General features: G+C 36.0%; 1 protein-coding gene across 15 annotated transcripts in view; it reads right to left on the bottom strand.

Moving 5' to 3' along the window:
- Positions 1-13540, bottom strand: part of BAZ2B (bromodomain adjacent to zinc finger domain 2B) — a 100565-nt gene that overhangs the window by 12536 nt on the left and 74489 nt on the right. For all 15 annotated transcript variants that reach the window (XM_042877690.1, XM_042877698.1, XM_042877692.1 and 12 more), the window contains 7 exons: positions 12828-12968; positions 11282-11536; positions 10695-10909; positions 9192-9266; positions 3963-4206; positions 2095-2157; positions 738-882 (listed from right to left, as the gene is read on the bottom strand). In XM_042877690.1, coding sequence (XP_042733624.1) covers positions 738-882; positions 2095-2157; positions 3963-4206; positions 9192-9266; positions 10695-10909; positions 11282-11536; positions 12828-12968 — 1138 coding nt within the window. The remainder of the gene's footprint in view (positions 1-737; positions 883-2094; positions 2158-3962; positions 4207-9191; positions 9267-10694; positions 10910-11281; positions 11537-12827; positions 12969-13540) is intronic.

Here is a 13540-nt window from a genome sequence, read left to right as displayed (position 1 = left end):
TAATCTCGGCAGGCAGCTAAGCAGTGCAGAATTGCTGGCTCACTTTTCACCCCCAACTCTCCCCAGTTTCATTGTTCAGCATGAAGTTACACGATACGAAATGTGCCTTTCAACAGTGGGTATCAGCTACTGAGTTTTGTCCTCTTCTTGTGCACCCCCAACTTATTTGATGGCAGGAAGGTTGAAGAATGGAACAGATCCTGACTCTGTGTAAGCACTGCTCAGCAACAACTATAGCACTGCTGTGTTACCTGCAATATTTTCATTACAAACCCAGAATACAGCATCATACAAGCTTGTAGGAATAAAACTGTGTCCAAACCAAACAAGTGCACAGACATGTATCAAATCTTCAAATATAAAATATTCTGTGTATTTGCACACAAAAAAGTGACAGAAATGAGTATGTCTACTATGATCATCTCGCTTTCACATGTAGAGTTAACTGTCAAAGAAATAATTCAGAGAGACAAAAATGAAAAAGCGTAACATATGTAACTGTAACTTCTGAAAATTTACAAAATATTAATCCTCACTTCACAAGAGATATTAAATGTCTTCCAACCAGTAACATAGTATCAGAAAGCATCATATAAATGAAAGACTTCTACCGAGTACCTTTTCAGCCTCAGGTTGAAGATGAAGCCTAAAGATCTCACTACACAAAATCACTGCCCGCAGACTGGCAGCATGTCTTGCCATGGCACGCAATGGTACGAAGTTGTTCTGTTTCTTACCTTCGCCGCTTTCCATGCCTTCCACAAAAATGCCCCCACACTGGGGCAGAATCCAGTACCGACGCCTGTAACGATCTTGACCAAACATCATTGAACGCAAACAATGTGAGGCTTCAAATAACTTCTTTCTGTACTGGCTTTGTTGCTGTTTTAAAAAAAAAAAAAAAAAAAGGAAGGTGCTATAATTCTATAGGTGAAATAAACAATTGCTTTAAAGTTTATTAAATTCTGGCTATTCTGGTTACCAGTGACCGGAATTTCAAGACTTAACTGAGGCACTTTTAAAGGTTTTTTGTGTGTATTGTATGGTACTCTTACTCGTGATTGCTGTCCTGATTATTTGACTTGGAGAGATGCCTTAAAAAAAAATAATTCAATCACTTCCTGATTCACCTTACGTGTACCAGCTTTCCTTTAAAAGCATTTTTGTAACGCTAGGACCTGACATTCTTAACATTTGCTCTCACAGAAGAAAATGATTAATGAACATATTGCAAGGGAACGCCTGAAATTCTATCAATTAAGGAGTAAGAGTAAATGGTATAAGGAGCACTTGAACACGGCCAAACAATGAGTGCTACTGCAGCCCAATGGAAAACTAATGAGATATTTGCATCAGCTCATAAAAGAGTATTCAAAGAGTATCTGTATGTATTCAAAGAGTTATCTGAGGGGAGCTACCAATAATTTCAATTCCTTTGTTCACTTTTTGCTCTGCTAAATTGGCACTGTTGGAAGACGGGTATAATTTTGGACTGCTGATTTTTTGTAATTTGGATGTGAGAGAAACCAGGAGAAAAAGTTTTAAATGTCAGACTTTCTGACAGAAAGAATAAACTATTTAATAAAAACATGGGCCATGACTAGAGCCTGACCTACAGCACTCTCTTATTCATGTTTCCTTTCCTCTTTCATTGTTTTGAAATCTCAAGCAAAGGTAGCTCTCTTCATCAGTCTTGAACAGTTGCAACAATTAGCCAACCATAGGAAAGGATAAGAACTGCCACCAATTGTATAAATGAAAATCTCACGGTCTCTTGGACACAAAGCTTTATGATCACTTTATAAATCAACAGACAGAAGTATATCTGTTACATCTCAACAACAGCTTGTGATGTGGAAAGATATAATCAACGGCCTTCTGACCACTGACTGTGTGAAATCCACTAATGCAAGAAAATACGTATGGATTAAAATTCAGGTGTCATAACCAGCTGCAGCATTCGTATTTTCATCAAATGAAAGTTTATCCTGATTAAAATTTATAATAAGGGAGAGCACTGAAGGCGATGGCTTGTAATTTCAACTCTTGAAATCCCACAGTCAAATATTAAATGCAACCAAGACAATCTCTCACCTTTGTCAGTTTTTCAATCTGCTTCTCTAGTTCTTCAACACTTGCTGTCTGGTCTCCATCATCCTACAATCACCAAACATATCGTCACACCAAAACCATCTCAGGATAAAATCAGTCTGTCTTATTAACTTTATAGTAGAAAAGATGTAACAGAAAATGAGCCTTCAAATGTGAAAGGCAAATGCTAAGGGTAAAAATGTTCAAATATTTGCCTGTTGACTATGTATATATGACAAATGTATCTGACTAGGAACAACATGGCTGGGAAAAAGACCTATCTTTCAACAGCATCCTAGACACATATGTAGCAGAAAGATGGTGACAAAACATTGGTTAAAAACATTGTTTTATTGGAAGAGATAATTCTCCTTGTGTATAAACAACTACAGAATTTAATCTTATATTCCATGAAGCTTTTTGAACATTTGTGTATATTTCAAAGAGTTTTTCATGCAGGAAACAACAATCTGCTGAGTTTTATCAGTGAGTCTTTCATCAGAGCATACTTGTAACTTATTTCAATGTCTACAAGAAATTGTAGGGCCACCTTAAATGACACTTAAATCACTGTAAGAGTTCCAGTATTATCCTTTCTGATTTTTGAAGAGGAATGCACCAAGCCTATGGTTCTTCCTTCTTAGTGTAGTTAAACATACAATTTATTTCCATTAGAAGAGCTTTATTCAGTTGAACAAAATCTCGGGGATAATGAGAAATTTAAAAATAGTAACAATCCTAGGTGCTCCCAATTACTTACAACGTAAGACAATGGTTTCAAATTCCACGTCTCTAAAATTAGAGAACCAGAATGAAGCCTTCTAAAATACTACATACAGCACAAATGCAATGGAGTACTTTTTCTGGAGGAGTTATAAGACCTCCAGAGTACCAAACTGTAAGACTGTATTTAAGGGTAAAAGATGAGTAGAAAGATGTGGGATTAGATTCCTAGATATTACCTGTTTTAAACTCTGAAATATTATTTTGTAAGAAGACTATGCTATACCATTAAGGTATTTTCTTAAACACATACAAAGTAATTGTAGCAAATCCAGAGGAGCAGCAAAAATAGCTGTTCCTACTCTAGAAACTAGCTGGGTCACTAATGAAGAGTGTTCCCAAAAATTTGAGTTCAGACATTGTATGCATGTATTGTTCAAAGAGTCACTGGTATTTTGTATTGCTTGTCTCTTTATGCAGCACGAAAAGCTGGAGTTCTACAGTCAATGTTACGAGCCCATGGCATGCTACAAACACTCATTTTGTCTACAGTTCAGCTCAAAATAACAATGTTCAATGATCTTTCCTACATCTCATCCAACACTGACTAGTAAAAACATTATCAACTTGTGTATCAGGTACAACTGAGCACTGAAACATACTTTCTGCAATATTCATTATCCCAGAAAAGTTATGAAAAGGCATGTGGTAACGTCACAGGTACACTTCTTTAATAGACAAATGTTAAATACAACTTAATGTGTCTTTTTAATTAAAAATGACCTTTATTCTACACTAATCAAAACATCAGTTCATGCTCATTTGCTTAAAATGCTGTGGTTCTCAGGATCTTGCACAAACTCTCAAAATTTCAAGAAAATTAAGATGAAGCCAAAAAAAGCAGAAAGCTATCAAGAAAAGAAAAATACACTCTTGAAAACAATTTATATAAAAAAAATTATTATTTTTTTTTTAATTTAAAAAATTTAAAATTTTTTAAATAAAATGGATGTTAAAATACTTTTCCTTCATTCTTATTGTAAGACCTTGGGGACGTGGTGCAGAGCACCCTAATGTTGCAGGGAAACAGAAGAGAAGCAAGTTTCAATTTACCAGTTAGTTCCATTTCAGTATTTAAAATCCCCCACCTCATCCTCACAAACTTCTGCCTTCTTTCCTTTTTTGTCTTCTTTGTCCTCTTCATCTTCATCATCCTCATCTGCCTGATCATCACTATCATCATCGTCATCATCATCATAATCACTATCCCCACACTTCCGTTTCCGTTTGCGGCCTGGTGTTGATGTTTCCAAAGAATGCGGCTCCTCTCCCACTTCGCCACCTCCTGTTGCATCTCTTTTGCCAGTTTTTTTTGCATGAATGATTCTAAGACTTTAAAAACATGACAAGGAGTGAAATTATGGATCTTATTGGTAGCATAACCATACCTTTGTTCCTGTGTGATTAAAAGTGAATCATTTTATATCAAATTAGCTCTTCTGATCTATGATGCTCTACATTTTATTACCTATTTATTGCCATTAAGCAACAGGAGAAAAATCAGGTTAGAGAAAGCCCTTAAACCTCTTATCCAATTCTGCCTAGAATTTCTGTTTCTTCCAGGTAAATTTTCATCACATAACCACTTAAAAGAAATAGAATACAAGCGTGCTATTGAAAAGTTAGTAAAGACAATTAGAAGAAACAACTATTTATCTTCTGTTTTATGCATCTTTATGTATCTTTATAAAACAGCTGTCAAACAAAAAACGGGGGAAAATCCTAAGCTGAATGTACGAAACTCTTTGTATTTGCATGGCAACAGCAAAGTTGTTTTTAAAGTAATTTTTTTTATGTCAGATTTCTGCGTTGTTGTTTTTTTAATTATTATTTAGTTATTATATCTTATTTCCCTTTAGCACAGGCCTTTGACTGATCTTTCCATTCTACGACATATTTTCTTCTTTGAGAAGTCATGGTTACCTAAGCTTTAGGAGACTCAATCAAATCCTTATTTTTCCTTTTATGAAAGAAAAAGGAAACTTACATACCAGTAATTATAGTTGTTGTAGACCTTCTTCTTCTATAAAAACCCTATAAGACAAGATCCCACACAGCAAAAATTACAGTTCCACCTATCAGGAAGCTAGCAGGCAAACATGCTGAATCGCAGGAGGTATAGATAGCCAGGCCTAATCACTTATAAAGCAGACCAAAAAAATGCAACTGACTCAGAAGAGATTCATAAACGTGTAGGGAAGACAAAGATTTTGTAAGAGATGGCTGGAAGAAGGTAGGATGGGAAAAGTAGAACGGTAACGACAAACACGATTACCAGCACGTAATTCTCCCTTGTCATACTTCTCTCTCTTCCCATCCTACAACACAATATTCCATACAGCAAGTGGCTACAAACAGGAGTGTTGTAAAAGTACTTGCTTCTTGACAGATGGACTCTGACGAAAGTATCAGCTTTTTAAAAACGCTGATAAAACCATGCCAGTACCAAACAGCACAGATTTTAATGAAGTTGTCACTGCTCAACTGGTAGCAGCCCTCTTACAGCTATTTTAGTAATTCATAATATTCTGGATAAAAAAATTTCTCGAGCCTTCCAGTGAATTTGGCAGTAAGTACTATTTTCAGCTCTGGTACAAAAAGCCTTAGCTCACCGAGTCCAACTGAGATGTCTGCCGAGTTAATTTTTCAGAACATTTATTCTTTTCTACGGGAACTTCACACTATCAAGTCCTTTTCAGCTGGACTGGAAACTTGTGCCTATGTACATTAATCATCCACCAAACCAAGCCACTAATCAGCAACTGCATTGAATGCTGTGTGATGGTACCATTGAAGAGACAAATCAGATTGAGATAATCTAGAAGACAATTCACTAAAAAGGCTAGCAGATGAAGTGCAGTGATCAGAAAACACACTCATTCATACATCTAGAATAAATGCTAACAAATGAAAAAAGCTTCTTTTGCTAGAACTGAGAACAAAGATACAACGTTGGAAAGCACCAAAGGAGGAGACCTGCACGATACTAGAAGTAGGAATGGAAATAAATCAGAGATGCCCTCTTTTTATAACAACACAAGCATTAGAAAGCAGCTCTTTTTATACAAAATAATGTAGAGGTAGAAATCAATGAGAATGTATCTTAGAAAAAACGTTCAGATTTGTGAATATGGCATAATTTTCTTGCCACTACCTAAGCACATGGCAAACAAAAGTTTATTGCATTCACTCAAAAAACTTTCTTCCGCTCATCTTTCTTTCACATAAAGATCAAAAAGACTTCTGTAACCACAAAGAATGCTGTGGAGTCCTCTAGACAAAACAGTAGGCGATACTCAGATAAGTGACTTAAGCCTGCTCTTCCTAACCTGTAATGTTCATCAGATCATGGAAGAAAAACTCACCTTCTGATTTATTTTTTAATCACTCATCATAACTTCTGTACCGAAATCAACTATTAGGAAATAGCAAGGAAAAGAAATTCTAAGCATCACATTCTCCTAACATTCTTCTTCTTAGCTCTCAAATAATGAAAGTTTCCCGAATCAGAATTACCTCCTATGCAAACTCAGGATATAATTCCTACCCTTAGGTAACACTGCTTTTGATTTACCATCATCATTTACAGTTGAGGTGGTCTCACTGGAGAGTAATTAACTGATAAGATGCATGGCATAATACTGGCATGTTAAAAAGAATGCTGTAATGAAAATCTTGTTCTGCAGTATATCAAAGTTTTGTAAAGAAACACGTATTATCCTTAAAGTAGCTACGTTCCATTTTTTAAATTGATTTTTTCATTGACCAAGTGACAAAAGAGATGTCAAGAAGAAGGCATGTAATGGAAGAAGAGACACTGGAAGTTAGGATTATCTAGTAATAAAATCAGCTGAATCATCTCAGGTGAGACAGTGTGCTGACAATATCTGTGATATAGAAAGCAAGATGATTTGACCTGATGAGACAGATGCTTTTTTTTTTTTTTTTCCTACAAAAATGGTGATTGGTATCAAGATCCACCCCTACATGCAATAGAAAAGGCACCAGGTGCAACCTCGCATTGCACAGAAGAAGAGTTCCATTTCTGACCATAAATGTTATTATCAATGAATTCAGTTCACATCTTTAAAGAAAAGGAAACAAAAACAAGCCAAAAAAAAAAAAAAAAGAGAGAAAGAGAAAAAAGGAAAAGAAAAGCTACATGCTTTCGACTCCCCTTCTTCAGCCATCGTTTTTTGTAAATCTTATATGCATGTGTGTATACATACATATAAACACATGGAGATTTTGTGTGTGTATGTGCGTGTTTGTATACATGTATATATAAGAATATATACATAATTTTTTTTTTTTTTTCTCCTTCTGATATTCTGCATATCCAGTTGAGGAGCTAATCTCATCAACAGCTGGAGCATAAGCATAAAAAACAATCCATGACAAAACCTCACACATGCAGAATCTCTTCTTATCCCACTCGGATGTAGTTTAAGGCAATCTGGACATCACGGTATGATGATTTACACAGCATACACAGACATAGTCTTGTAAACCAGGCTGAGTTGGAATACATCCATTTCTCAGTATCCTTCATTCTACTACTACATGCTTTCCACATGACGAGTTTGTGTTTTGAGGGTCATGTAGAGGTTTGTGTACTTATAAGAGGAGTACACATCCATTGATAACGTGGCAAGTAGTCAACAGACCAGATATTCCTAAAACTATTTGGAACAGGAATGTTCAAAAACTAGACTGAGCCCCAAATGGTTAGGGAAGATAACATACAAAAACCTAAATGCAGAAAAAAGATCAAACAGAAGACTTTAAGTTTCTCTTCAGAGAAGCCCCAGAACAGCTCTAAGAGTTTACAAAAATCATCTGACATACAAAGAGAGCACTGTTTTAAACTGATCGATGAAGGCTTTTCTTAAAAGCTTCTGAGAGTTAATCAGAAAAAAAGTGAAAAATTCAAAGATTTTGAATCAAGGATGAGATAGATGAGTCAAAGTCTAGTGACTTCAAAGAAGCAGAGAATGTCTGAGCACAGTACTTACACTTTAGAATAGGACCAGCACTACTGTTAGCTCCTATCCACACAGGAAGGGGAAAAGCAAAAAACAGAGGAATGACTGTAGAAATGAAGAGGAGCATGAGACTTTAGGGTCTTACTCCCCACTGTTTGAAGGCAAAGAAAAGAAAGATGAGAAAAAGGAGGATTCTAATCTACAAGTACTTACAGTTCGATGGAGGGAGAGAAAGACTAAGTGGCCCCATGGGGGACAATGACAGGCAAGGGTCCCAAGCTATTAAGAAATAATTGGCTAAATAGGACTTTACCGACACTTCTAGAACTATATAGAATCATAGGATGGGTTACAGATGAAGACAGGAAAAGTCATGTGTACTACACTAAGAGGTAAAATGCATTAAGCCTGCATACACAGGGATATGTGTTATTAGTAGAGAATTTCTTTTTATTGGTCTTATTTTTTCCTCTACCTCCCTCTTGTCCTTCTTCTTTACTTCTTCTTTCTTCCTTCGCAGATACATTAAAGGGAAAAAAGGGAGAAACAAGATTAGAAACATAAGTACCTAAAGCAAGGGGTTAAGAAAGGATTCACCATTCCTGGTAAGAGGTAAAGATGACCAAGAAAAAAGAAAGTAGAGTCTGGCTATACATTTTTACCACCTGTGATTCATGAAAGTTATGCCTTCCAGCTTCCTGGTAGTTGGAGCCATTATGCTTGCTGTATGGAATTTTGTCTTGTAGGATGGGAAAACAGTGGGTATGAAGCTGAAGACACTTTAAAAATTCCAATTTTAGCTTAAATAAAAATACCAAAATATCTCAATGTTTGCATGCTAGAGATGATCCCTAAGTATAGGGGATGATGTAACAAACATAAAATGGAAGTGTTAATATTATGTAATATAAATCAGTAAAATTTGATGGGTGACTGTTGCATGAAAACTGTTTTAAAATGCCTTTCAGAAGGAACACTGCTAAGCATGGTAGGTCCAAATAAACTGATAACGTCAATCACAATATGACAGCTCCTGTAATATTCTAATAAAATTGATTTCACTTTTTTTTTCCCCCAAAGAATACAAAATGGACTCAACTCTAATTATGAGGGGCAAAAATCCTCATGCTTCTTTAACATGTTACAAAAGACCGGTGCAGGACCATTCTAAATTCACATCCACCTGAGTTAGATAGTTCAGTTACTAACTTCTTGGTAAGCCTGTAATGGTACCAGCTAATTTTGTCCTTAGAACCAACAGACCATATAGCAGCACATATGAGCAAATGCAAAGAAGCAATACATAGTAATACTCAAGGAAATGAAACTTACTTCCGAAGTTTGCCTTCAACCATCCATTTATCTCTCCTTAAGTTCGACATATAATCAATATTTTTATCAATTTCACTGTCAAAGACAAAATAATCCAAAGATAATTGAAATACCATTAACAGTGCACTTGCATGTCTTTTTCTGACAAACATTTCCGGAGAGATTTTTTTGTCTCACTAAACTATCCAGATAAACTCTTAAAATACAAAATAAATAACTTTAAAATTAGCAAGTTCCAATATTAGAAACATCTGTGCAATTTTTATTTACAGACATCAGGCAGTTTTTATTTACAATGTGATGCAAGTTAGCAGAAGTATGTAATTCAAAGAATTTGACATTTCTTCTAATAGCTTGCATTTAACGTGAAGCCTCCAACTGCATTAGCCAAAAAGCATCTTGCCCTACACACAAGTTATCACAAGTACATATACAGTATTTCACTGGGACCCTTTATCCACAAATTAACATCTATCTTCCTGTACAGAAACAGAAGAGCAAGAGATAGACAGATGCAGTAAATTCTCTGAGAATTACATCAGAGAAATTCCAGACTCGACATGTTAGCAGTTTATACTTGTTTCAATGATGAAAATAAAACACAACCCAGTTTTGAAAGACTGCTATGGATCTGGTTTTACAGTTGGTCATCTACAGTAAGTGAAGGAGTTCCTTGCTATCATTAATTTGATTAAATGCACATTGATTCTCTTACAAACTACTTGCATAGTACTTGCATAGTACAAGCACCATTCAACTTGCCATTTCCCAGCTTTTTAAAACACAAAGAATTTCTTTCATTCTTGCACTGCACAAGACTGGTTAACTTTTGCAGTGTATCATACACCAAAAGACATAGAATTGGCAGAGCAACAAAAGCAGTAATCAATTTGGTCATATAAGACTATCACAGTAAGCAAGCACACAGAGGTGTAAATATCCCCAAGGCTGCCACTTCCTAACTTTTTATCACATATTGCTAAGTTTTTGTGTCTTTTATGTGACAGCTTCTTTTACTTATAGAATGCTATACATTACTACACAATATGTACAATATATACACAATATATGACTACACAAACTATACACTTCCTTGAATTACTGCCACAATAAATTAGATTTCATACTTCAGCTGATGATCTACTTTGCATTTGAACAGAAGAGGAGTTAAAAAAAAAAAAAAATCAAAAGGAAGAGAGTATTACAGAATCATTACACCACTCTTCTTAATTATTCCCCAGAATACTTAGTACATATCTTTGTAATCAATCATATCTTCTCCAATTTTAAGTTTTGAAAGCAACAACAAAAAGCAGACCAAACAAGGAAAACTTCTAATCTTCCAAAATATCAGACGTTTGTAAAGACAAGAAGTAGTAACAGCAGATTTCAGCTTACTTTCTAAAAACGTCAAGAAACATCTTGGAACAAAAGTCTATATAACGTTTTTAAATATAACATTTAAATAACTATTTTTACATATTTGTTTGAGAAGTAACTTACCTGACTACGCTTTTGCTGCAAGCTAACTCATTGACAAGGAAAGCTAGCACTGCTGCTTTCTGAGCTGGAGTATGTGCCTGAAAAGCTTTTGTCTTCAAGCTCTCTGTAAGCTCAGTTTGCCCACAATGAGCCTCCATAAATATCTGCAAGATCTCAGACACGTTATCTCGATTGATGCCAACATTCAGTAAGTGCTCCCCAAGAATAGTTTTAACCTAAAAGAAGGATGTTTCAATCAATCACATTTGAAAGTGCTATCTTCACCGCACTCTACATTACTGTTTATAAAATAGTTATGTGGTTTTATTTGCTTTTATATACAAGCATTTCAGTGAGGGTACTTCTTTTGACTACTCAAGTGAAAATCTTTAATGGAGAGAAAAAGAGAAGGACCACTCCTTCACGTGTTGGTAAGAATAGAGATAATACTAATATTAAATAAACAAGTTAAATGAGAAAAGGCAAGGCGCAGGTGGACCATCTCACACACTACGAAGAAAGTATTCATAAGCTAGGATTTGGGTTATTTTTTGTTTCGTTGGATTGCTGGTTCGTCTTTTTTTAATTATGGATTATTTTCTCATTACCTTGTATCCTGTAACAAGTCCTGGATCACAAACAGCTGCAGAGACAAGCTTTACAAGCAAGTCTTGTACTTCTCCTCTGCTGTCTCCTATGTTCAGCAAACCTTCTTGAAGAGTACTCAGGGAAGGCACATCCGTATTCACGTCAAAGCCGAGAACTTTACCAAAGTTACGCAAGAACTGTACTATCATGAGACAATCTGAAAATGTGCTTCCAGACAGAACAAGGCCTGGGATGCGAGGCAGCTCTGGCAAAGGCTGAAATGGAAAAAGAAGAAAAATAATTCAGTAGTATATTTCAGAGGGTAACTTTCTTGATTAGTACTTTCATACGACATACAGCACATGAACAATAGAAGGTGAAGGCAACATAGGAGCTGCTCCCCACATCCCACCTGTAAATTTAATGTAACGCTGAAATACCCTTCATTAATGTTTATCTTCATTTATTTTAGGAGAGCATCAACTAATACTTCTTGTATAAGAAGGTTTTCATACCCTATTTGGAGCCAAAGTACTTTCAAAGGTAGTATTAAAGATCTCTGGGAGCAGAAGGAAGTGTAATTCTCCTCAGAAAGGTGGACTTGAACTTGATACAGGTGAAGTCCTGAAGGACAGGAACTAAAAACACAGAAGCCTGGAAGAACAGCATTTCGACAGGGAATAATGGCCTGTAGTAGTTGCACATTTGACAGAAGTTCTCTTCAGTGCCTACATACTGAGAAAATAGGCATGCTTCTGATGCTAAAGCAACTCAAACTAATGTAAATCAATTATGCAAATACACTTCAGGAAAAAGTCCACCTTTAAGCAAAAATGTGTTTTAACTAAGGAAATCAACACCACTTCAGAGTTTGTCTTATATTGTATTTATATATTTCAAATATTAATATAATTATCCAAATCAATACTTGAATGCTTTGGCAACGGCTGCAAGAAAAGTTCATATTTTCTCAAAGACAGAAGACAGAGAAAATAAAATGGCTGCTTGGAGAATCATGCCTCGCATGTTATTATGTTGGCCCACGACATCAAAGGCAGATGCAGGTGGTGTGGGAGTAGAGGTTGAACCATCCCACCAATATTACATTACATGTTATTGTTGGGCAACATATGGCAGCAGACAGGCATTCTGACAAGATGGAGACTGACATGCAAGTGTGTTTGAAGCGAAGGTGTGAAACTGAGCTCCTCCATGCAGAAAAAAACTGCATCCACTGATATTCATTGACACTATGACACTTATGGAGCCCACACAGTAAACGTGAGCACAGTGTGGCAGTGGGTGGTGAGTTTCAGCAGTGGCAACAGTGGTCACCTCCACTGGTGCATATTTTTACAAGCATAACATGCAGGCTTTTCTTCATTGCTGGCAAAAATACACAGCTAGTGGCAGTGACTATGCTGAAAAATAGTGTTTTGTAGCTGAGAAATGTCCTCTAACAAATATTGTTGTTGTGTTCCTTGTACCTATTGCAGTTTCCATAGTAATAGGTAGGAAGCATTACTTTCAGAGCAACCAATGTATATTTTAAATTGTTACAATTACCTTCTGGTCTGCTAAGCACATATCTTCATTAGGCTTCTTTAGCTCTTTTGCCATTTCTAGTTCCAGTCTTCGCTGTTCTAGTTTACGTTCTTTATTTAACCTTTTTTCGTCACGTTTCTCTTGCTTCAATCGCTCTTTTTCCTTCAGGAGAATTAAAAGGACAGAGAATAAAACCCATGACTATTTAAAGAGGAACAATCTAAGAATCTGAAAAGCATTATTTATGTAATTTCAATAATTACCACAGTAACTTAAAGAATGCACTGAAGTAAAAAAAGGTGGAATCTACACAAATAGAATCCCTCAGTTTGACCTGCAGGTCCTTGCTCAGCCATGCTGCTTTCCAGCCTCCTCTGCTTGATTTCTTGTGCAGGGAGACAGAGAGCTCTTGTGCTGTCAGAAAGGCATCCTTAGAGTTGTCAGCTCTGTTCTGCCTCTAAGGACTGCTTCCTGAATTACCAAAAGCACTCTAATTTTGCAGTACTTTAGAAGAAACACCTTAATTCAGTTGGCCAACAGACAACCAGTTAAGCAGTGCAGAAGGTGTGAAGAATCTTCATCACTAATCCTCGTAATACTCGAGTGGTATCAGACCCAGTTGTGATACAGTAAGTTTATATAAATGAAAGCAATCACCAGAAATATTAAGAAACACCTTTCATAAGCCAAGTGCAGCAATGTTGAAAATAGTTGAATGGTTTTCAGAAACAAAT

The sequence above is a fragment of the Lagopus leucura genome, unplaced genomic scaffold, assembly GCF_019238085.1.
Source record: "Lagopus leucura isolate 7727_CA_CO unplaced genomic scaffold, USGS_WTPT01 Super-Scaffold_100019, whole genome shotgun sequence".
Classification (NCBI taxonomy): Eukaryota; Metazoa; Chordata; class Aves; order Galliformes; family Phasianidae; genus Lagopus; species Lagopus leucura.
Note: the sequence above shows the minus strand (reverse complement) of the source record. Positions and strands in the feature narration are given on the sequence as shown.